This window comes from Drosophila ficusphila, unplaced genomic scaffold (genome assembly GCF_018152265.1).
Source record: "Drosophila ficusphila isolate 14025-0441.05 unplaced genomic scaffold, ASM1815226v1 contig_106, whole genome shotgun sequence".
Classification (NCBI taxonomy): domain Eukaryota; kingdom Metazoa; phylum Arthropoda; class Insecta; order Diptera; family Drosophilidae; genus Drosophila; species Drosophila ficusphila.
In genome coordinates this window covers 5,706,019-5,731,966 of record NW_025063993.1, presented here as the reverse complement: position 1 = coordinate 5,731,966, position 25,948 = coordinate 5,706,019, and the positions used below count along the sequence as shown (strand labels likewise).

The 25,948-nt window shown below is 41.1% G+C and overlaps 1 protein-coding gene across 7 annotated transcripts in view; it reads right to left on the bottom strand.

The window, feature by feature from the left end:
- Positions 1-25,948, bottom strand: part of LOC108099810 (RNA-binding protein Musashi homolog Rbp6) — a 195,971-nt gene that overhangs the window by 20,717 nt on the left and 149,306 nt on the right. For all 7 annotated transcript variants that reach the window (XM_017203436.2, XM_017203435.2, XM_043208994.1 and 4 more), the window contains one exon: positions 2,135-2,183. In XM_017203436.2, the coding sequence (XP_017058925.1) occupies positions 2,135-2,183 (49 nt within the window). The remainder of the gene's footprint in view (positions 1-2,134; positions 2,184-25,948) is intronic.

The window sequence follows — 25,948 nt, the reverse complement described above, 5'->3', positions numbered from 1 at the left end:
AATTTCTCAAATCGTGTTGATGAAAATGAAATGAAAATGATTTGCTTTCCCGCAAGCAATCTTCGTCAGCGTATTTTAGTTGGAAAACCAAAAAGCAAGAAGAAAATTCTTAAAAATTGTGTGACTCTCATTTATTTTACTCATTATGCTCACATGGTCCCCGAGTGTCTAAATCTTTGATGCGATGGCCGGGCGTCCTTCGCATTATTTTTATAATGCCTCATATTTGTTTTTATTGGCTGCCGACCCTGCAGCCTTCCCACTTTCAAGCCTTCCCCCTTTTTTTTTATGTATAGTATGTATGACTGCATCATCATGCAGTTTCAGCGTACTCCAGCGTCCAATTAAGCGAAATGTTCTGTGGGCCCACGGCTCTATCTCTGCAGCTCCCCTCCCCATTCTCCTCTCCCCAGTTTACTTTCCACAACGGCCCCCTTTTCGACGCCCACTCTTTTTTGCGCTTATCTGCGATGCGGCGCACAGAAGTATGCTACAATTTTTTATGGGCCGCGCACAAGCAAAAATCATGTTTTCTTATTCCCGTGTGCGTAATTTGAAGGGCGCAAAAGTTAACAATGTCCGGTGGTGTGGGTGGAATGGGGGTGTGGGGGGTGTGGATGAGGGGCAAGTGGCGGAATGATTGTGCACCAACAACTATTGATGCATGCGGCTGTTCGTAACCATGTGAGCTAATTACTTTTGAGCAGCGGCAAGGACCTCTGTGGATGTGGATGGGAATCGGAATGGGGATCGGCATGGGAAAGGGAGAAGGGGGAAGGAGGTTCCATGTGTATTTTGGTTTGTGCAAAATTGGGCACATCAATCTTAATGCGCCGTGTCTCAGGTTGTAGTCGGATCCCCGATAGGACCTCTCTCCTGCCAGAGGGACATGTCAATGGGACTCGAGACCCGGTCGCAATGCGAAATTCGGGGCGTCATTTAAAACTTTAATAAGCAAAATTGACAACGACAAGGTTTCGGAGGACACACCAGGACTCAAAATGGACACGCACTGGGGAAAAACCACAAAAAAAAAAAAACGCCAGACCAAAAGCTCTGATTTCAGGATTATATATTTAAGTATTAATTAAAAGAAGATTTTACCCCTGAAGCTTGTCCCGCATATCCTTTTCTTAATCAATAAGTTGAGAACATGTTCGAATAAATATTTTGATCTGCTAATAGTTGATTGAAATTGTTTTGAAATTAATTGTTCGTGATGTCTTTCAATATTCATAATTTAAACAAGATAAAAGCAATAATTTGTAAACTTTAGAAGGTTACAATCAATGTTAAATTTTAAATATAATATACCTTGTCCTCCAGTAGTTTTAAAATAAATATTTAACGCAGAAATATTTAGTGAGTCAATATTTCGGTTATGGGAAATTAAAAGTTTCAAGTAATAAAAACTGCATTAGCTGGCTGATTGGTAATCTCTTTTCTTTGGCTTGGCGAAGATGGATATTTAATTTAACGCGATTTTTCTGACGGTGCACGGCAAGCCGGACATTCTGACAGCCGGTCGGATGTTGAACGGACAGCTGGACAAACGCAACGGACGCAGTCGTGCGCTACAAGTTCGTGTAGCGGATGTACTCTGGAGATTTAAGCCTTCTGCCGGCCAGCGCACCTCAGCTGCTGACCTCGCTCGCCAGCACCGCCCACCGCCCACCGCCCACCGCCCACCGCCCATTTGCCACCTATGAACCACCGCCCACCTACCACCAAACACTGGCCACCCACTTTTGCAGCGAGCATCAGGCATTCACCAGCGTAAGAGGATGGCCCGTCTCTTATGGCCCTTATATCCGGTTGCATTGGCAGGTAATCTTTTCGGGTCCTTCTACATCCTGTTGCCCGGCAATTTTAATGCCCCGACAACGTTTTAAAACTGTATTAGCCCTTTGCTTATGAGCATCCTGCCATGCATGATACATTGGCCGTTGTGTAAGTGTTTAAGTGTGTTTCACTGCATTTCTGTGTGCGAGTGTGTGTGTGCATTTGCTAAGCTCTCGCACTTCCGGCTCGTTGAAGACCGGAAACGGGCCAGCAAATGTTTTGTGGCATTGTTGCGCACCACCAGCGATAGCGATAGCGATTGCGATAACGACAGACGATAGAGAAAACTCACCTCTGTGCCGATTGGTCTGCTTGTCAAACATCAACATGGCATCCTCGATCTGTAAATAGTTAAGAGGAAACGTGTTCGTTAGATAATTGAATTTATATATTATAATTAAATAGATATAATTGAATATACATATAGAATTTATATTTCCATAGGTTTATTAAGCCATCCCAACTGAATAGTTATGAATTGGTTAATATTTATTTCACTCTGTTGTCTGAACTTTAAATCGTTAAAAAAGTTAAGTAAAGCATTATGTATTTCTTAGAGTTCGCATTCGCATACTTTTCCCATCAGCAAGCAGTGGCCATTTTTCATTTCCCAACCCATTTCCCGCGACTTCGCCTGCACTTGTTCGCTTCTTTGTTTCAGTTGGTGCATAAGCATTCGAAGTTCGCCTCCTCGGTGCGAGCAACTCAATTAATGGCCTGAATAAATGTTCGCAGCAGACAAAACTGCTGCTAATTGCAAAGTGAGTGCGCACAATGGCCAACACACACACACACATACACACACATACACATACATTGAGAGTAGTGACCCACCCTGAAATACGCCCCTTCGACCGCCCACCGCTTTGAAAAGGGCGCAAAACTTTTAGCCATTATGGCGCAAAAGAACTTATAATGATAGTTGACTGTCAAACCAGCGCACTAACTAACTAACTAACTGCGCTGACTTTCTACTCACTGGCTGACTGGCTCATTACAGACCCGCTAACTGGACACGAGGGAATGATGAACTGCCCAAATGACTGACTGACTGACTGACCGACTGGATGACTAAATGTCATTTGATATTTTAATTGGCGTGGCCAATGAATGCAGCGAATGTGCTGCCAAATTGGCCATCACAATCAGATTGAGACTCAATTGCATTGGTCAACGGCAATTGTGCACTTGTTAAATTGAGGCATAAATGATGGACGACAGATATCAAATAATTTTGGAATTCCGACGACAGATATTTATTTTCATAATATTTTGTTGGGTCTTAATTAAGGTATTATATTGATACTGTAAAGCTGGAATTCACCCATTGACATTGATACTGGAATGTGGAATTTGGAATTTACCAAATTTCTTTGTTGTCCCTAACAGCTTGTGTTCAAATTAAACAACAGTTTACGGCCAGTTAACTAATTAATCCAACAGATTAGGCGCATTATTAAAATCACTTTGACAGTTGGATTTAATTTCGTAAAGCATTTTATGTGTCGCAATGGAAATTTAATTGATATGAAAGGCCTTAAGGGGTTATATACCTTTTTCAGAATCAAAAAATCGAAAAAAATTTTATGATTTTTTTTTGATGTACATACTTTCAACAATTTTTCTGCAAAATTTTTTTAGAGATCGGGGCACTAGAACCTAAGATACAGCCGTTCATAGCGCACGGTGTGCATGACTACCTAATGTCCACCTAAAACTTTAACCGCGATTATCTCGGAATCGCATTTTTGAGAAAAGGTCGTTGCGGTGAGCACGATATCTCGGTAACCACTACATCGATCGATTTGAAATTTTGGGGGATTGTTTGTAGATACAATAGCTAGTTCGTGAACGAAGGAATTTTATTTTCGATAAATTTTTCTATTTTTTTGGGGCGAAAAACTAAATTATTAGACCTCGAAAAATCGGTTTTTTTGAAAAAATAATCACTGTAACTGTAAAAAAATTTTTTTCGTAAAATCCTTCGTTCACGAACTAGGTAACACTATATACTAACGTAGTTTTTTTGTTTTTTTTTTTTTCGTTGAGCCGTTTTCTTGTTTTCTTGCTCACCGCAAGCCTCTAATGAAAAAAGGACTTCTGCGGCAAGGACTATAACTTCCACAATTCTTAAAAATTTCACTCAAAATTTCAGACGAATTAAGTTAAGGACACGTACTTTGATATAATATATATTGAATTTAAATAAAACAATGGCAACATGCTAAAAAAAAATAAATAAAAACCCTGTATTTCTCTGGTCAAAAAGGTATATAACCCCTTAAGCAGAGTTCAAAATTTTAAATTACCAAGGAAAGGTACGAAGAGGTAAATATGGAAATATTGATTCAAACCTTATCTTAAAACGTGTACATTTTACTAGTTTATTGTTTATCAACCATATTTTATTTTTTGTCAGGACAATGTTTGTGCATGAACATTTTCTTCAGTTTTGACTTAAATTGCATTAGTTTCACAGCCATTTGAAATGCAAGCTTTTAATTGAGCATTTGTAGATTTGATCAATTAGTCCAATCAACAAGCGTATTAATTTCAGGCAATTGAACTAACAATTTAACGACAATTTTAAACTGATTTTCGTGCGATCTTTTGAAAATTCCCTCTTAAGTTCTGAAGTAAGGCAGTTGTGATGGTATGGCACTCAATTTCCTTTGGCTTCTTTGACTACTTTGGCTCCTTTGGCTTTCTCCCAAGGGTCGTCCTGCCTGCCATTCAACATTATAATAATGTGACAACTTTGCCATCATCCCGCTGCTCGCTCGCTCAACTGCTAATTGCACATTTCTTGTCAAAGTTGCGATGCGGCCTTTAATGAGCTGCAAGCTGACCCCAAGACCCCAAGATCCCCCGATCCCCCACCTCCGACTCGCGACGCCTCTGGCCAATCCCCTCCTGCCCGACTGCCTGCTTATGGGCCATTGATTAAACTTAATCAATGCGCTTAAGGCAACTCGCAACTCCTGTGCACTGTAATTAAAATGCAGCCATGGTGCCAGCGAAGGCGGCCTTATAAAAATTAATTAAGCTTGCGCCGCAGTTTTCCCTTACATCCCCCTCCATCGCTGGAAAATTCTACAGCAGTAGCTGCACGGCGAAAAATGTTATTAAATATCAGTCCCTTGGGTGTCGCAAATAATTTATTTACTTCCATTTTAAACGTTTGTATCTCATTCAATTCGTAAATGTATTGATTGCTAACAGTAAACTCTCCAAAATGCATTTTTTTTTTTGTTCATTAAATGTAATTCCTGTGTGACTTCATATTCATAGAATATTTTCTTAATTATTATTTATATTTTACACACTTTATATCTTTTGAAAACAAATCTTCATTTTGTGGTTACCCTTGCCATTAGACTTTCATAAATCTCTATCATTTTAATGCCACTTGAATGAGGGGATTATGGTGTTTGATTTAATGCTGCCTCCCTCATTTTGTTAATTGTGTTTTTCCCGTGTAATATAGCTGCTGTTCGCGCATCACGATTCGCAGCTCTTCAAGTGCAGCCGTCGATGCAGGCAACTACAACATTGTTTTTCAATTAACAATCAACAACAATGCCGCAACACAATACAAACGAACGGCGAAGGTTACACGCGCCAAATGACACAAAAATTGCCAGCTCAGGTGTTGCAAGGATAAGGGCGGTGGGCCACAGGACTACGGACTGCGGACTACGGACTACGGACGGGGAAGGAGGCATGGCAGGCGGGGCAGCACAATCGCAATTGTTGTTGTTAATTAAGCGGGCAAGACTGGAAAAGCGAACACTGCGCTCGAATTGCGGCCTGTTGTTAATGTCCGCCCATCGATGCCCGAATGGCCCCCGTTTTGCCCCACTTGCCCCACCGATAGCTGTCATAATTACACTGCCCCCGGATCGGTGGCCAGCTCATTATGCCACCCATTTTCCGATTTCCCCCCACTTCCATTCCCATTTCTCATCGAGCAACCGCAAACTTTAATTCTATTAGCAAACGTTAAATGAACAGCAACAAAAAGCGGAGGTTGTTCCCGATATGTATATAATTTGGTTTACAGTTGCCTTTGAAATAATAGAAATTCAACAGACATTGGGAATTGTTTGTATTATTTCCAAATTGTTCAAAAGATATATTTATAGCTTTGTTGTCTAATCATGTAATTTGTATACCAAAAGTAACATGATAAATATTTTAAGATCCCCAACGATGATATTTAAGTTTTGTTTTTGTAATTTTAATATAAATGGAATGGTTTTTAACGTTTTTTTTATTTGAATTATTTTTTTCGAATAAAGTACTGAATTAAATATTTATGCTGTTTTTTTTTTTTTTTTTTAATTTGTTCAGTTAATGACTTATTTAAAGTTGTTGCACACCTTAAAGCCACATTGCTTGAAGCCACATTATAACCTAATTCATAGATAGCTTCAAGTAACTTAAGCAATTAAAAGCAGCTAAAAGTGCTATTATCTTGGCCGCAAATGTATATAAATGTGTGTGCCACTAACAAGCAGGCGCGCGTAATTTTATTTAAATCTGAATTCATTAATTCGTCATAATCCCCAATCATTGCGCCGCCTGCCAGCGAGGAGAACTTCAAAAAGCCATCAACGACAGACGTTGATGCTGTACCGCCAGCTCCCCTCATCTTCTCCCAGCAGCTCCTCCCTCCCTTTCTGCCTCCCCTTCCACCACCAACCACCCACCACCCACTATTCAGTAACCCATCGAACCGCCCAAAAGCCAGGCCATTCATTTGGCTCATTTTGTGTACAAAAATGCTGCGCTCAGTGGAAACGGCGACGCTTCATTATCGTAATCGTTATATAAAACAGCGGGCAGACTACGGAATTCAGACGATGACGATGACTACAGTGTCAGACATCTGTATATGTGTCTGTCTGTATGTATTTTATGCGTTCGGCGGCACATTATGTGCTTACAGTGAGTCCTAGACGAGGCCACTGCTGTTGACATTAATGAATGTGGCCGACAAAGAGTGCTGCGGGTGATTTTTATTTGAGTTCCCGCCTCCTGAGAAATTAGGCAGTAGCCAGCCGAAAAAAAATTAAAGCTGGTTAAAAAGCGGAAAGGTTAAAGTGCCTGATAGTCAAAGGAATCAGTTTCCTTTTTGAATATTGGAGAAAAAGGACTTTAAGTCAATGAGCTTCTGGGTTTTTATTAAATTAAAATGTTGTTACAACTTGCTTTATTGCTCGTTTAACAACATTATTTTTTTATTCTTATAGCTATTTTTCGACCTATATAATTCAAGGCCGCACAAACACAAAGAGCATAATCATTTTCTTGATCGAATCTTTTTGTAATGATAAAGGAAGTCAAAGGAATAATGTTTAGTTTGGAAATGGTTGGCTTATCAAAAGGCGACTTTACAGTTCAATTATTAATAAAGGAAAGGCTATATATATTTATTAATAATAGAATTTAAAGGTGATAACTTCATTAGAAAACTTTTTATCTGGTGTTCAAGTTCGGAGGTAGAAGAATTCTAAAAATAAAATTGAGAAATAATGAGTACAAGTTTTTTATTAACTATAACAAGAGAACAGAAACTTGTACAAGGAATACACATTGTTAATATACAATTGAGAAGAGTTGAAAGCAAGTTCGTATTAACTGGAACATTAACCAAGAATATATATTAAATAAAAGGATATTTATATGCATTTCTTGGTTTCATAACGTAAGCAATAAACGTTATGAAACCAAGAAATGCATATAAATATCCTTTTATTTCGTTAGTTAAAGCGAAGAAGTAAGGTTTACGCGAACAATTGCATTTGTTAGCGATTCCGGGAATGCTGTACTTTGTCAGCGGCCGCTTTCAGATTCCCGGAATGCACATTCTATATACACCCCGGCTATATATGAGTGCGGGGACAGTTGGAAAGATGGACGGATGGACTCTGCCCGGCCACTCGTTAAATCGTCAGCAATTCCCACCCTCTTTATCCTTTATCCTGCCCTTCCACGCCTTTGGTTTTGTTTCAAAGTCCCCGAAGTTCTAACTGGATAATTTGCAGTAATTCATCTTGCCGGCGGTTTTCTCGATTCTCCGTCGGAATTTTTTTTTTCGTTCGCCCGGGTTTTTTGGGTTTCCCGCTTTTGTATGCCTGCTTGATTGCGACAATTTATACGGCGTCGGGCTTGTCAGGATTTGGTTTTTGGTGGCAGTGGCTGTGGCTGCCTGTGAAATTGAAATAAGAAAAAAGGGAAAAATCCCGGCAGCCGGAGCTCTCTTCAAAAATGCTGCGCAGGGGGAGTGGGGGACACACACTCCGCGCGATTTAAAGCTGCAACTGAATAGTCATACATCTAATGATAGTCTGTCCCCAGCACTCGGCACTTACTTATTTCTCGTTTGTGCCGGAGCAACACAAAAAAAAAAATCCCCACTAGATGTGGAGCAGCAGTTGGGGGGATAGAAAAAGTAAACTTTTCCTAGCTGGACGTGTGCTCCCGGCGACTTCCCGGGGGTGGGACATCTTTCAAAAAACTTTCGCCAGGCGACAGCAAAAAAACATCATCGAGTTCTTATGTACAAAAACCCACCGACTACCAAATAAACATGCATGTGCAAAGCGCGTGTGTCTGTGTGTGTGCGTGTGTGAGTGTATGTGTGTGTTTGTGAGCACATGACTGCGTGCGGTTGAAATATAGATAAACTTTTTTAAGCTCGTATTTATTACATATTTGGCTGTAAGTAGAATTTAAGTTGCTTTTTGCTACCGACACACGCTGCGTATGAGTAATGTCCATCCCCGAGCCACTCAATTCGTTTGCTTACACATAATACGAGCACACTGCTGCGGTTGAAGTGGAAGTTCTGGAGAACAATTTACAAAGTACTTGCAGTTCGTTTAAATAATTATGTAAAACAAAATATTTTATAATAACCTAAGGAAAACTAATCATTTAAATAACATTTAATATTTGCAGAACTTGTAAAAAGATTTAAAGCTATGTACATTATAAAAGTATCTTAAATTAATTATTGGAAACTTACTTTTTATAGTAAGCAATTAAATTATAATTTTTAATAACAAAAATTGAATACTTTTTGGGAAGTCTCAATTAACAACAGTTTGTTATTCAACAAATGAAAATTGAAGCAGTAAATAAAATAAAACTATCATACTTATAGAGAATATGTAGCAATAAAACCCCAGTAGTAAAAGTTCAAAGATTATCATGTTACTTAAATATGCAAATATAATAATAACATTGATTTATATTGAGCTATCATATTCCCCGATAATAATTACCAAATAAATACCAATCGTTAAAGCGTGAATGTTCTAAACAAAGCCATTTGTCATGTAACTTGAAGCGGAAAATGTAATAATTCCGACCGCAACTGTGCCTTAATTTAACCTTGCATAGGGACGATCTGTTTGTGGTAAACTTGCAATCAAAAACGCATCAATCGAAGCCGTTCGCAGACAAAAGAGGGGCAGGGACAAAAGGGAAGGGAAAGGGAAGGGCTGGGCAAGTGGCACATTAATGAGGCGCACTCGTGCGAGTCGGGGCACAGGATATATATTTCAATTAAAAAAGGATTCCATTCATAATCCGCAACTTGATTTGCTATGCCAAAGCAGCAGCAGCAGGAGCAGCAGTGGCAAAACCGAAACCAAAACCAAACCCTGACATTAGCTGCACGTCTGGAACGCAAGTATGAATATTAAATTGTTGTGTAGGGAGTTGTGAAATCGGAGGATGAGCCGGGGCGAAAGATATAGAAACAGATGCAGATAGGGATACACATACAAATCCAAATAGAGAGAGAGAATGGCAAATGGCCGATGATGAAAAACGATTTTGCATAGCTGATGCCTCGGGCTTAGTAGATCAACTATTAATGGAAAAAAGCAAATGAAACGGCTGAAATCTGATGGCACGCACTGTGACACGGGGTCAAGGGTTGTCACGCACACACACACACACACATACTCTTGCACTCTTACACTCCGGAAAGGACACCTCTGACTGACTGGGAGGCCAAAAGGTCAGGGCACAGGACAAAAGAGTTAATATTTACATAAATTTCCTTTGTCAGCCGGCTGCTTTTTAATTTGATTGGATTGACCGAAAATCTAATATTCCCCAGATCATTACATCACACCGATGCGAGGTAGCCCTGCCTTCGGTTGAGTGTTTTAAGCATTTTCAAATTAGTTTCGGCCCGGGGATTATCCCACTTATCAATTTGCCGGACAAGCAAAGTTTGCTTTGGCCATGCCGAAAGATAAACTTGCATTTTAAGCGGCGTCAATCTCCATTATAACCCTAATGAAAGCAGTTTTCGCACACAGTTTTCTTTTCGGCCACAGCTTGTCATCACTTTTAATAAGCTGGCCGCAAAAACTTTGTCACTTTCCTCCTCTTTTCCACATTTTTTTTTTTGCTGCCTGTCGACCAGAAGCGGAGATTTCTTGAGCTCTTCGTGTGAGCTACTAAAATTTAATTAATATCGATTTCGGATTTGAAAAGGTTCGCCCGTTCGACCCAAAAGGCACCCACCAACACACACACACACTCGCACACTCGCACACATTTTGCGGCAGGCCAAACAACTTGAGCGGGTTATACACAAAAAGGCAGCAGAAAAAAAGGGAGAGGAGTTGGGTTAAAGGGGGTCTATTGGGGCCATATAAAGATGTTACAGCTTAGGCAAGAACTTGCACTGAAAAACTTTTAATCTTTGCGAGCATAAGTAAGATATATGTACTCCAGTCTGTATGTGTGAGTGTGTGTGTGAGTGTGTTTGTTTGCCATTCCAAGAATGGAAGCAGCTGCTCAATATTTTCACAGAGTCTTGCGAGTGGGATTGAGATTTCTAATGGGATTGGTTTTCTCAGCGAGGGACCTTTCTTTCTATTCCAATCCTACGTATATTCCTGCCCTTTTCGGCCAGCAGTTAAACTTGCTCCACGGCCATATAAAACAACTTGCAGAACAATTTTCGTTAATTAAAATATTTTCAATGTGTAGTTATATGCTTTTGGGGTCCTGGCTTTTTCGGGCAAGGGATGCGGGATGCGGTATGCGAGGAGAGGTCCTGCAGCTCCCTTTGCTCCTGGCTGGCCCGTCATCGCTGCTAAGGATGCTCGAATTACAAAGCAAATTATAATTTCATGAAAGTTAAACGAGCAACTCTCCACTGCTGCTGCTGCTGGTGCTCCTGCTTTTGCTCCTGCTGCTGCTCCTGCTCCTGAATCTGAATCTGCTCCTTCCGAGGGTCACTGAGTTTTTGAGGTGGGTAAAAGGGGAGAAGGGGGTGGGGGTTTTTGGCCACCCACTGCGCTCTCGAGTGCAAAGGTGGCCAGGTCGCCGAGCCGGGCCCGAGATTGGGAATTAAACAGGCTGCCAGGGAGCGAGCAATGCAAAATACATAAGAATAAAAAGTGAATTGTGCAGGCTGGGAAAATAGGGGAAAATATCCAGCGGAAGCCAGCGGAAGCCAACAGCCAAGAGAGCTGGCAACAATAAAAAGCTTTCCTTTTTCCCCATCTTCTTGTTTTTTTCATTTCTTATTATTTTTTTTTTTTTGGTATGTGCAAGTGCGAATTTATGTCTTCAATTATTCAACGCCTCATTTGTATGCCCCGCTTCCTCTTGCTCTCTCTTTCATTTTCTCCTCTGTGTTTGTGAATGTATGTATGTGTGCGGGCGGCATGCTAAAATGGCAGCGTGCATTTCCGTTTCCGGCCAGTGCATTGCATATGGCTGCACATGTGGCACGACCCCGGCTTCCTCCGCTGCCAATTGAAATTTCAACTGGCGCAAAAGTAATTCAATTCAACGCCGAGATGCTGGACCCCAAAAAGCCAAGGATCCCGCCGGTTCTTATGTAACTTTTTTCTTCTTTTCCCCGACTTTCTTCTTCGAGGGTTGGGCAGATTTGGTCTTTGGGGTGGATTGCGACGACAGCGCCAAGAACAAAGCATTTAAGAAGTTATTGTCATAAATGTTTGAGTTTGTTTGTTGTCGGCAGAGCTCCACATCTCCTCCCCCTGCCACGCCCCCTCCTCCCACATTGCTACACCCATGGCAGAGAGACACAACTTTTATTTAGCCATGTTGAATGCCACCGCCGCCAATTTGCAATTCTAATGTAATTTTTTCGCGAATCATAAGTTAGAGGCGTAATTCGGGTGAGGGGATTTGCTTGAAAATGTTCCCGGTCTTAAGGCCTGACCAATTGTAAAGTGAAGTTTTCCCGAAAATGGTGAAATGGCAAAAGGCGGCGGCTTTTCCTCGTTAGTTACGCGGCACAAATCGATCAGAGTGCAAACAAAAAGCGAAGAAAAGGCCCAGAAACACAGCGAAAATATGTTAATTTCGGTTCATGTTTATTGCGGAACGATGACGAAGAAAATTAATACGAAATCGGCGGGGAAAATTTGTTTAGAACAATAGACGAAGAAGGAATGCCCTAAAAGATATTCGAGAATTTTCAATACGAACTTAACTGACAAAGAACTTCAAATTAAAACATTTGAAATGTTCGATCAAAGGAAGCAATAAAGCAAATAAATTTTTAGAGAAGCGTAGCAATTAAGTTGGAAATGCCTTTGAATGGAAAACAAAATCTCCGCTGGTTTATAGAGAATTTATTAGCGTGCTGTGCAAACTTCGTTAGGATTCACCGAAGCCCGGCCATAATTACCAGCTTATAAGGAAAAAAGGGATTGCAGGGATCCAGCAAGCAGAAAGCAGCGAACGGGAAGGACAAATAAATGCGAACTCAAACAATGCCAGCGCATTTACATTTGCATTATTTAGCATTTAAGCGTCACGCGTTGCGTAAACAAATTGTGCAAATAACAACAAGAAAAGGCAACACGAGCGCGTAATTCATTAAACAATTTGGGTTTTTTATTATATATTCGCAATCGCAGGGCTTCTGGATTTTGTGGGCGGTGGTGGTCGGACTTTCTGGCTGATGGCCGATGGCTGCCGAGAGCTTAGCCAAAGTGAAGCTGCAACTGAGACCCTGGGATTTAGTTGGTCAGTTTTTAAAGCCACACACTCGAAGGGTTCGGTGTTCTCGTGTATATCCTTTTTATACACACCAATGCACTTATTGGTTTACTTGTTTACATGGCAAGCTGCTCGTTTTCACACTCTTTCTTATTTGCTTTAACATTTTCGCATGCATATGCAAGCAGCCAGGACGAAATCGAGGACGAGGACGAGGACGAGGACGTCGAGGAGGACATGGCGGAGGACCTGGTCCAGAGCCCAAGAGTGCAGCCGTTTGCCGTTGCTCGTTGTCCTGCGGTGGCATTCCATATATGTATGAGAATTCGTGCATGTGTGTGTGTGTGATGGTGGGTGGCTGTGCCTGTGTGGGTGGCCGCTTTAAGTGCGCCTGTATGCGTGGCAGTTGTTTGCAATGTTTTTACATCGAATGTTGATTGTACAAAACCACTGAACAAGAAAAATTAATTATACAAAAACGTCACCGCCAAACAGCTACCGAAACTGTTGACCCAGCGGTGCGAGGGGGTGTTGTGCGGGGGGTAAATACACAGAAAAAAACACAACAATGTGGCCTTCACAATCTTAAAAATATATATTTTACCCTAAAGGTTATTTTAAAAGTTTCAAATTGAATAAATATCAAAGGAGTTCTACGTTGTGGTAAAAAGTGGTGCATTCTGATTTATTTCATAATAAAATTGATTTCCCTTCAATAGAGGGTTGGGTTATTATGTTTGAAAGTGATTAATAATTATGATATGCAATTAACATTCATATTTGTTATTTCCTAAATAAATCACGCTTCTATAAAAAAATCAATTTAAACGAATACATTTGCTAAATTAATTTAATTTTGCATATATTTTTCTGACAGCACTTAGTTTTCCAAAGTCCTGAATTCCAAATTTTGCCTTGTGTAGGCAACCTTTGTTGTGATGCAATTTTCGTTTTGCGGCTCCAGATAAAACGAATTTATGCCTAACCAGGAGACAGCCAGACATGCACAGAGCCCACACATATATTTCATTATATTTATTTATTATTTAACGTATTTCGCATTAGGCAGGCGGCACAGGGCATTGTCCATTCTGCCAGTCGGTCGGTCGGCCGGCCAGCAACCGCAGTGTTTGAAACAAGTGTAATAAATCAGTCCCAACTGGCAGCAGGACCAGAAGAATTTAGAAGTGCAGCTGGTGCTGCTTGCTGTTGCTGTTGCTTTTGCTGTTGCAGTTGCTGCTTGCTGTTGCTGTTGCTGTTGCCATTGCCTTGCCATGGAATCAATTTATGCAAACGCCTTGCAATCAAATAATCCCTACGAATCGGTCGAAACAGCTTTTAAGCAAATGCGAAATCCTGTAGCATACTTTTAAGCGCTCGCTTAATGTGAGGCGAAGGTTGCTGGGTGGCTCTTTCGTGGGTGGTTGGGTGGCTTTGGCATTGGCAAGTCGAAGACGTCGAATGCCGCGGGCTCTGTACGTGTTCAAGTGTGAAGCTGGCAGTGCCACGCCTCCCGCAGTACGCCTCCAAATCGACGCTTACACTTATATTATGTACGACGATTTCTTTTTTGTGTGTAGCAGCTTTTTTTTCTCTCTCTCGCTATTTTTGTTTTGCACGGAAACTGCGTTTTTGCATTTTTTCTATGGCATTGCATTTAGATGTTGTACTTGTGTGCTGTATCTGTATGCGTGTGGATGGGTGGGTGTATGGGTGTGTGTGTGGAGCTTTTGTTGCGGTGCAGTGCAATTTTCTCAACCCAAACCAAGGCAGCACTTTCCCCCCTTTTGTGTGAATCAAGCAAGTTTTTATTTCAAGCAGCCAGCGGAAGTGTGGCCCTTGTTGTTGCTCAGCTAAGAAGTGGAAGCTGGCGCGGAAAGGGTTTGAGGGTTTCGAGGAAAACTGAAGGAAAGCCCTGGGAAAACTGGGGGGCGCTGTTTCTGTATTGCAGTTGCAACTGAAGTTGGCTTCTGTGCAACATTGTGGCACATGGCAAACTGATGACAACGACAATAACTGTAATAAAACCGAGATAAGCTCTGGCCAACCAAACCAAACCGAGCATTCAACCAACCAAGCGGAGAATCCCCGCCAGTTGCCAGTTGCGACTGATGGCCGTGCTGCGGGGCTCCACTGTACCGAGCAGCTGGACCTCCGCTGACACAAGCAAATCGCTTGCTCATTTGTTGTCCCATTGTTGCTGGTCGACGGGGCAAATTGTTGCGAATAGAGTTTTATGCCGGACCAGAGGCGATTATCGCGGTCACGGATTACAGACTGCGAGGAGCATTATAAATGGCGCTTAGGGTTAGCTTACGCAGCAATGAAATATGCCAAACTCAACAGAGTTTCAAAGCCAGCGCTTAGGGCTTTTGGCTTGAATGCAATTTTAAATCAAATACAAAACTGTAAGAAGAGGAGAGTTTACTTAAAATAAGTATTTGAAAATGGAAATGCAGAAAGAAACGTAATAAACTTTCTAATCTAACTGAAATAACTTTATATGTTCAGATTTCAGTATAAGTTTTTCTGGTATTGTCCTAATTCAAAAGATGTGCTTTAGTTATTACATGATTATTATAGAAATACCAATCAATATAAACATTATAAGACATTTGAACACCAACATTTCTGTTATAATCTTTCTAGCATAAAAAAAACCATTTTTAATTAAATGGCACTTATGCTTTTTTAATTCATTATTTAGGCTCTTAAAATCGCTTTCATCTAAGTCTGAGCATTTGAAATACACTAAGACGGGTATCCAAACTTTTACGGCTAGACAATGATTGATGGGTGATTTCGCCTGATCTCGAAGAGTATCTAATTTAATATTTAAATTGGTTTCTCAAGATTCAGTCATGCAAATCGATTAAACTCCACTCCATTTTAGTGTCCCGCTCCGCCGGTCTGTCAATGCCACTTGGGTTTTTTTTCTTTTTGTGTCCGTTTTCAGAAATCTAACCTCTCCGCTAGCCACTGAATAATTAAAAAAATTTGCCACTCAGTTGGCTCAAACCTCACCCGGGAAAAAGTCGGTCGATGGATGGTATGGGTTTCTGCTTTCTGGGGAGCAAACAGTGTGACAGCTTCAACCGCTGGCTTTTCCCGCTTTTCCCACTTTCCCGGCGTCATCGCTGCTGTCAGTTTCAACTACGCTTTCGTTTTTATGCCAACCCCCCTACCCCCCTCTTCCTTCGGTTGTCCCGCCCCTGAAATGAACCCCCTGAAACACACACAAACACACACACAGAGAAACGCAGAATGTTGAAACTGTTGATGTTGACATTGCGCCTGGCCTGGAATACCCGAAATATATATTCTTCTTTCTTTTATTTTTTTTCTTGGCCTGTCAAGGAGGCCGAAAATAAGAGCCAGACCCACAGAGCAACCCCCTCTCCTTTGACTAAGACCCCGCCCCTGCAGACGCTCCATTCCTCATGTTTGGCGAGTGATTTATTTGACTGACACTTTTTTCTGCGTTGATTGCATCGTAATCCCAACATAATGAGTACTGTTATATTTCATGGCCATTCTCGTTTGGAGCGACCCAAATGAAGTAGACAATTTTTCAAAAACAAAGACGCCGCAACTCGAAGGATTTTCGAGGGGAATGAGGGATGGTGGATTTTGGGGCAGGACTTCCGTTCCATTGTGCATGTGGCACACGTAGGCGGCCACTTGAGAGCGGCCAAGTCCGATGGACAAAACGCTGCTCAAATTCTCATCATTTGTAAGCGTCATCAGCAGGCAGCAAGCAGCAAGCAGCAGCTGGAAAAGCTGAGGAAAAGCGGTAAAAACAGCGACGGGCCATTTGGCACAGATCAAAAAAGATTGGGGGATCCCCCAAAGAGCTTTATATTTCAGTGACCATTGTTGCGCAAAATATTATTGTTCGAATATTTGGGTAATTTTATAATTTTAGAAATTGAAATATAAGAATTTTGATGCTGGTGGAATTAATTTTATTTAATTAATGCAGAGGTAATTAAAGCCAATAATGCCATTATTCAATTATACAAAATCATCAAACTCATCTAATGAATTACGTGCACAAATGTTAAATGAATATTAGCCATAGTAAGTTTCTTGCAATTATATTTTTCATATCTTATTACAATTGTAAGCCACAAAGGCGTTTTTACAAATTTGAAAGCTACAATTGTAATTAACTCATTTCACTTGTAATTGTGTGTTTATTACAAGAAAATGTACGATTACAATTCAATAATCTTTAGTGGAAATTCAAAATGTATAAATGCTTGTATTCCTCCAAATCATTGTTAATAATGTATGGCAAGTGAAATGGAAGTGTTTAGTTTTTGATTTACATAATATTACTCATTGTTGTTTTGATGGATCTAAATTTACATGCTAGGCAATCAAGAAAATAAAACGTAATTTTAGAAATGTTATTGAAGTGTAAACCGGCTTAAGAGCGTATTTTCTGAGAATTAAGGTGTTTGTTTGCAATTGCAGTAAATGCACAATTATGCCCAGAAACATTTATACAGAACAAACGTAGTTTATAATACCTACAACTTAAATATCAACAAAACTGTTGCATCAGTAAAAAGTTTGCATGTTCTTTTCGAGTTGCACTTGCAGCTCAAAAGGAAAACGGTTTAGGTAGCTGATGTGATTGAGATTATCAACAATCTGATAACAAAGCTTTCAGCTTTATAAAAATGATGATAATAAAATTAATTATAAAATTTCCTAATGCAAAAACTCTGGCAAAAAGGTTTAGTTGGGTCGTTCACAATGTAAGTAATTTTAAGTTGTATTGTAAATCTAAGTTCCAATTCACAGCATCCTTTGTTTTTGGTTTTCTGGACTTTACCATTATAAACGACTTAAGTGAAAATAAAGATACCCCTGAAAATCGCACACTATTTTTCTACGTTTTCATTTGGAAGAGTCGCCTTCATTGTTGCAAAATACTCTGTGCCATCGATCATTGGCCAGCAGTTAGGTAGAGGCCAAAAGTGTTGGCACCTGACTGCCAGGAGCCCTTCTCGCAGGAGACTCTCGTGCTATCCTGCTCGTGATGGATAAATGTCCTTTGGAGCCAACGCTGTGTGGCCAAAACCCAGCGGACTTATTGTTGTCAGCGGCGGTAGTTGAATTTCGGAGATTCGTCCGTTGTGTTTTGAATTCGAAAAGTTTATGGCGGAGATAAGGTTGAGTATGAGAGATTTTCCTATGCATAATGCGGCAGTCGCACCCGAAACGGGGGCTAATTTCTCTTTGTCTCCGGTTCTCCCTCCTCCTCCCTCCCCACTTTTCCTCCTTTTTCGTGGCTGCGAATGTATTTGTGCGCCCAGTCGCATCTGTGTGCGGCGGCAATAAAAACTTTTATTGTTGTCACACGTAGCAGAGTGTAGTAGCAGTGAAGCCAGCAGTTCCTGTCCCAACTTGGTTCCATCCTCCATCTGCACCATTCCTCTCCTGGCCATTTTGCAGGTCCTCCTCCTTCTGTTGTTGTGTAACCTGCGTACATACTTCCGTTTCCGTACCGCTCCCTTTACCCTCCCCCTTCCCCTTCCCCTTGTTTCCCTTTTTTTTTATTTCGGGGCCAGCCAAATTGAATAAAATGGCCTCAGTTAATGGTTGTCGGGCTGATTCAGTTAGCGCATAAAATGAGCACAGGCTCTATCCACCGCCATCTCCACCTCCATTCCCATCTCCACCATCACCAACTTTCCCTTTTCATCTTCTTCTTCCTCTCGTTCTTCTTCCTCTTCCTTTTTTGGGGCCCGCACACTTCCTGTGTGTATTTTCTGTATATATTTTGGTCACAAATGTGGCCGGGCCTAAATCTCGGTTTTACGAGCGCATTCCATTGTTTCCTCTGACGTCCTTCGCCATCGCCATCGCCATTGCCATTGTTTTGTTTATTATTTGTTTTATTTTTTACATACTTTTGCCAACGTCAGTCTTTAGTTGGCCCATTATGGCTGGGCCTCCCGGAACAATGTGAAAATCAATGCAAATATATTAAACATGATTGCTCGCCGTATACTTTTTATGACGCTTTGACGTTCTAAAATTGCAGACAACGCATGAATAAATAGATTTTAAATTTCCGAAACAAAAATAAATAAAAAACACGCAACAACAAAAAGGAAAAAAAACAACAACTGCAAGACAAGAGCCGAAAAATTGCAAAAGAACGAGCGTTGCATTTAAATGAACGACTGCGAAATGCAGACAGTTGGACATGCAAATGGCAGTGACGAGATGTAGGTGCTCTCCTCCGAAAAAGATTGGGTGGGTGGCTTTTCCGGGCGGGGTTTTCCAGTGGGGCTTCTGGCTGGCGCTTTTGCTGGAATGACGAAATGCCCGTTCGCTCGCTGACTGGTTGTTCGAGTGTTTAAAACGGCTATTGTGCAGCTTGTGGTTGCTTTGCAAATTGAATAAAAGTTCATTCGAGTGTAAGGCAACCGATAGCACACCCATACATCCATACACCCTTACACCCATACACACACACACACGTGCAAAACCCTCGTTGGGTTGCGAAAAAAAAAATTGCAGGCAAAAAAAAAGGAAACTGCGAGCGAACCAACGAACATTGAATGAATGTGAATGTAATCGTTTTGCAAATGAAAATTGATTTTTGAATTGTGGGTGGCCAGTCCCGCTGAACCTTTTCCCGGGCTGCAGCTTCCGGAGCTCTATCACTCCGGCAAGCAACTAAATGAAATCAGCGACTGGACACGGCAACAAATGGCAGTTCGCAAAAAAGTCGATCTACACAGGAAATAATAGTGACTCCCGAACTGTCCTTTTCTTTGATTGGTAAGCAATGCATTTATCTCTTTGCTTAAAAGGTTTGTAAACAGCTGTGAGATAAAAAATTCTTCGCTCAGATGTGATAAAGAAAATTTGTTTGAAAGCGTATTTAAGATGCATATTAACGAAATGTTACTTTTTTCTCCCTAAATTTAAATACGACTTTTGGTTCGGAATTCATACTTCACTAAACACTTCAACTATTCGTATATGTTAAAAAGTAATACAAATATGTTACAACAATCCCTTTTTTGCTGTGTGCACCTCATACAAAGAATATATATTTCTGGTTGCGATGTGCAATTCGGTTTTTAATTTAAATGCCAAATTTAAATATAAATTTAAATCTCGCAATCGCATAAAAAGACGCGAACAAATAGCGGGCAGATAAAGAAACTAAAAAATTGCCATTAATAATGCACGGCTTAAATATTTGAATGCCCCTGCGTTGGTGGTGGTGGTGCTCTAATTGTGCACTGGTGTTGGTGAGTGCGCGTGTATGCGAACGCACAAAAGTGCGCTATACATTTTTCATGCGGCCATAACAAAAGCAAAAACATACGGAAAATGCTCAGCGCTTTTCTTATGCCACAACGACCGTTTTCCTCGATTCAAAGACACTGGAAAAGCGAGATGGAAAACAGACAAGAAGAGGAGTTTGGGGAGTGGAAGGCATGGGCAGATAGACGGGCAACAAAGTGGATTTGAATTATTCAAAAAATGCGATTGTTATTTGCAAAATGTGCAGTGAATTGAGACGTTCGCAGACAAGCGTCGACGACTGCTGCCGCTGCGATTTACGTCGGCGAAATAATGTTGTATTTATGAGCCAGAATAGTTGGCTAAAGAGTTTTATGGCAGCACAATTGATGCAGCTAGGCGGTGGAAACTTTAAGTGAACGTTTGAGGTTCACAAAGCGGGGGGAAATATGAAATATTTACTCGCATAAAGTGCTGGTAAAACGATATTTTCACGTTCAACTGGCCAATCAGCCTGCAGTCATACTTACATTTAGGTGTCTTTCAGAGAATTTATTTTTAAATTGATGTAAAATAAATAACGAGCAATGCTTTTCCTTGAATAATAGTCAAAAAAGAATTTTCGGGCTACATTAACTTAATGCAAGTCATTTAAAGCTGTTTATTGATCAACTAAAAACTTTATTTATTTTACTCAACTTTTGTTGAAGAAGAGTAGTAACAAATCATAAAGGAAAACGGTGGAAGATTCATTACGTTGTAATATTTTAAAAAAAGCTCGGAAAAAGATGGCAGCAATAAGAATGATTTTTGCGATATAATTTTATTGGCTATCATAGTTTGTAAGGAAATTTAATTTAAGGTTTAAATGACACTATTTTAAGTGCTTTCCTCATAAAGCCAGCGGTGACTGGTTCGAATGGGGTCTGCACACAATATATTAAAGTTACCAGTAGCCGTCAATTTCCCGAGGGTTTTTCGTGCAAAAGCAGATGCTTCAGAAAGCCAAACTCGGAGGGTTTTCGCAAGAACATAATTGACAGCCGCATCATTTTTCCTTGGCTCAGCGGAACCCACTCACGCTGCGGCTATTTATCATCGGCGAGCGAGGCGTTTTCAAAGGCCAAAGCTGCACCACCGACAGCAACGCACCACTGCAGTGGTGACACTGCACTCTCCTGTCCATTTTGGCTCCGCCAGCCGAGTCATTATAAATGAAAGCGCAGCCGGCTATCCAAACCCTATTCAATCCCGCCCTCAGCTAGCGGAGGAAAACAGAAAAAATAGAGGAGCGAAAATAAAAGAAAAACTCAAACCGAAAATGGTTTTAATCAGTTATTCATGAGACGGGGCGACGTCAAACAAAAGCCGCCGCCGGTTGACATTGGAAGTCGACTGACGGAAAGATGAGGCTTCCATGCCGTTCCGTTCCGTTCAGTTCAGCTCAGTTCGCTTTTGCAGATGACGAGATGATAAAAGAACGCAGTATGTGAAAAAAAATTTATGAGCTGGAAAAAGGCTTGAAAAAACAACGCCTGCAACTCCAGTCAGCAGCAACAACAATTAGCTGCAACTTAAAAGCGACGGCGCAAAAGGTTTGTTTATTCAAAGGGGGTTGGCAGAAGAAGAAAAAAAAGGAGGAAAAAAGATAAAGGAATAGGAAAAGGGGGTTGGTTCGAAGAGGGGTTGGAGGGTTTTTGGAGAAGACATGTCTTCTTCATCTCGGTGTCTTGGCGTGTTGATGGAAGCACTCCAAACTAATGAGTATGCACATATTGTATGCAAGTGGCAAAAAAGGGGTAGCTTTGCCGCCTTTGTTGCAACAACTCTAGATGCACTTGGTGCCCAGGTGGCATGTCTCGTCAAGAGGGGCTTCTCCGTCGTCGCTGATTTTGTTTTGTTGCCCAGCCCAAAGAGCCTTCAAATTAGTTGGCACAAAACATAAATGCAAATGAATGCATGCATTTTACCCTTTCAACTCCTCTTTTCCCTCTCTCCTCCCGAAAAAACCCCCTTTAGAGCCTCATTAATGCAGGCCTGATTGGACTTTTTGTTTGGAAGGGGCAGCCGGATGGCGGAATGGCTGCCATACGCTCGGTGTGCACTTAAGTAGCTGGGTTTTAAACAATTACATTGGACGCCTTTGCACATTATGCTCTATCTGCTTTCACCTTTCCCCACCAACACTACCATCACCATCACCACCACTTTCACCGTTCGGTGTGAATGAATGTTGTCTGCTGATTGAAAATTCTTGTGCAAAAATGTCGACGTCGACGTTGGCGTTACTCTGACATGCTGCTGCTCATTACATTAATTGCTTTGGCTTGTCTTTGCGACAGCCACAGACGATTGCAGTGCACACGGTGCGTATGCGTATTATGCATGCAAGTGTGTGTGTGTGTGTGTGGAGCGAGCTGCATCCTCGGCGTATCTGCATCTGTATTCGTATGTATGTGTGAGTGTATGTGTGTATGTGGAGCAGCAGAAACAGCAGCAGTCGCATTTCAATTTCAATTTTGCAATTTTGGCAGCTGCCAGGTGGCGCTGTCTCTCCAACTGTCTACCATCCCTTTCCTTCTAGCTGCTGTCTCGCTCTCTCTCTTTCTGAATGACTGCCTCTCTGTCTGTCTGTCTGACTGTCGGATGGAAGGACGGACGGGCAGTTTCCCATATCATGGCAGGCAGGCAGGCAGCTTTCCCATTTCCCATTCCGAGGCTCAGACCAATGCAAAAGCCTTTTTATCGCTTTTGCCCCTCATCAATTCACTGGCTAACAGATTTGCGCAGCTGTTTCGCTCGCCCTTTCTCTTTCCCAGAGCAAGCACTGCAAGAAAAACTTCTAAAAAATATTTCGAGTTTCAAAACAGTAGTATTAGTTTTATAGTTCATAAAAACAAGATACATAAGCCTTGATAAGATACAAACCACCTTTTTTTACAAATTGAAAAAGCTTTTATAAAGAATGCAAATTAAATTAAAGACTATCTTTATATTATGATATCATGATGTTCCTTTTTTTTATAGGTTTTATTTTAACAGTCAATGCTAATTTTATATTATCAGATCTTTGTAAATTATCAAGTAACTGGATAAAAATTTTTTTTAAAGCCAGTGTAATGTTTCAAACACTTTTTATGATTTACTATTCAGCGTTTTTAAATTTCAACAAATTCAACAAAGTAACAAACTTGTAATCAGACATCCCTAGACTTTTTCCCCAGTGCATCTATATGGGTATGCGCGTGTGGCAGTAACTGTGCATGTGTGTGCAGCCGAAAATGTATGTCGCCTGTCAAATTACTTGAATCTCTGCTCTGCAGTCGCCTCCCAGCTCGGCGAACTCGATGCAGTTGGACCCACATTTGTGCGCTTGGTTTGTCGTGTCAGTCAAGCATAATATGATTATGTAGATGCTCAATGCTCGATGCTCGATGCTCACACACACACTATCGCACACAGGAAGCGGAAGCTGGGCGGGCGGACATGGCCACCCACACAGAGATTCGGTAAAAACTACTAGTATCTATTGGTTACACAATACGGCTGCAAAGATCCAGAGCGCTGTCAAATCGTATTTATTATTTGATGTTTTCATTTTGAAAATTGCCAGTCGCTGCACCATTGTTGCTACTTCGGCTGTGATTACAGTGAACAAAAAGCACTATCTGTCCATAATGTCCGACTGTCTATCCGGTTGTCTGTCTGGCTAACTAATCGACTGTTGTCGGATCGCGTCAAGTGCCCGGGTTCTTCGGGTTTCCCAGCTTTCCCAGCTTTTCCACCTTTACCACCCCCTTCCCTTCCTCCGCCTTTTAACTCATTGTGTTTGCGGCTGGCAAATAGTCAAAGGGAAAGCGAGAGCGAGAGCCATAGATATTGAGAAATAAGGGAAAAAACCCATGACTTTTACCGGCAGCTCACAGGATGTGTGGGAATGTGAATGTGAGTGGCTCAAAGTCCCCTAGCAATCAGGATTTGGTATGCAAATTTGTAAAATGGAATTGCATAAATATTAGAAATCAATATTGGTCTCGATTCCCTCTGTCTGCATGCTCCTGTATTTGTGGAGGTGTATACTCTATGTGTGTGCTATGGTGATGAATTAAGCCGAGTCGATTAAAGGATAAGCTTTCAAATGACCTCTTACTTGACTAAATGCTTTCCTTGTCAATTTGCTTAATGTCCCGTTGATAAGAAGAGCGCGCAAAGTTTTCCTTATTCGCACCCCGCACCCCAAAACGCTTTTCCATTCTGCCACTTGAACGTGTGCTAAACATGCAGCAGCTCCCTTGACCCGACGATGATGAAAAACAGTTTGCAACTAATTAAGCTGCACGCACAATCTAACATGCAAGTTAACACCCGGCCGGCAAGAGGCACTGCCAACAACAACAGCAACAACAACAAAGTTTTCCTCGGCACAGTGCAACACGGACGGGTGAATTGGACAGCGGATGCGGAAATGGAAATGGGAATTGAAACGGTACTCTAATTTACACTTGGGGGAAATTCGAAACATTGTGCAACCACGCAATCGATTTTTAAAGTTTGTTAGAACTACCAGTTAAATGGGAATGCAAAATCTACTTTTTTTAATTTTAAGAAATCAAGCAAAAAAAACTTATTAGTGAATATTATTAGTGCAAGTTCAAATCACTAAAAACTTTAGAGCTTCTATGTCTTTCCTCTCAAAGCAAATTTTAATATTTAAGATATTGTTTGTTATAACAACAAATAATAATAACAAACAAAATTTGACTAATTTATAAAAGGTTTTTAAATAATCAGCGTATCAAGCTTTAGAAAATTAGAAAATAAACAAATATTTCTTAGAGTTGTTTTTCTTCAGAAGATTTTCAAATTGTAAGTTTGTTAAGTTGTTTTTTTTTGTAAATGAGTTGTAGGATCAATTTAATTTGGTTTACTGTTTAATACCAATCCCAATGCTCTCCGCTTAATTTTAGAGTGCACAATTGTGGCTGAATCTCCGCTGTGATGGATATGCGATGTGCACTAATGGCAGCATTATGCAAGCAACGGACATTAATTCGCTCATTATCCGCACAACCACAACCGCAATTCCAATAACCCTTGTTCCACTGTCTCTCTGCATGTGTGTGTGCGAGTGTGTGTGTGTGTGTGTGTATGTGGGGTTGTGTGTCTTCGTGTTTGACAAGGTAATATGCAATAAAAACGATACCCCGATCCTGCGTTGGTTGCGTGGTGCGTTGCCACATTTGACCGCAGTTAACAAAGACTGCCACACGGATACAAACACACGGATACAAACACACACCCATTCACCCACACAGATGCAGAGTGGCTGTATCACGTGCCCAGTCGCAGGCACAGTCTATATAGACCGATACAAACCAGGAGCCTAGCTGGGGCACAATAATAAGTGACGCATTTAATCTGATTTGCTTTATGACATGTTCATGACGAGAACAATTAAAATGTGCGGTTGGCTTGGCAGCGGAGAGCTCTTTTCGGTGTGGAATGGGTGGTTGTGGGGTCTCTGGGCCACGATGATGATGTTGGCCGGCGTAAAAAGCAAATTGTTTAATGTGCTGTGAATAAGTGACAAAACAGCTGAACCCGGGACGGGCATAGGCCTCCTCCGCCTCCGGTTTGTGCTTCTGGTCATGGAACTTTATCGACGACGCGTGCCGAAATCGAGGGGGGATGGGGCATTACACAAAAAATATTACTTCTGCTTAGTATGTGCTAAATTAACTGAATTTGAACACAACTGCACTTGCGAAGCCAAAGGCATTCGAAGAAATTTTTATATTTCCTAAGATTTTAATAC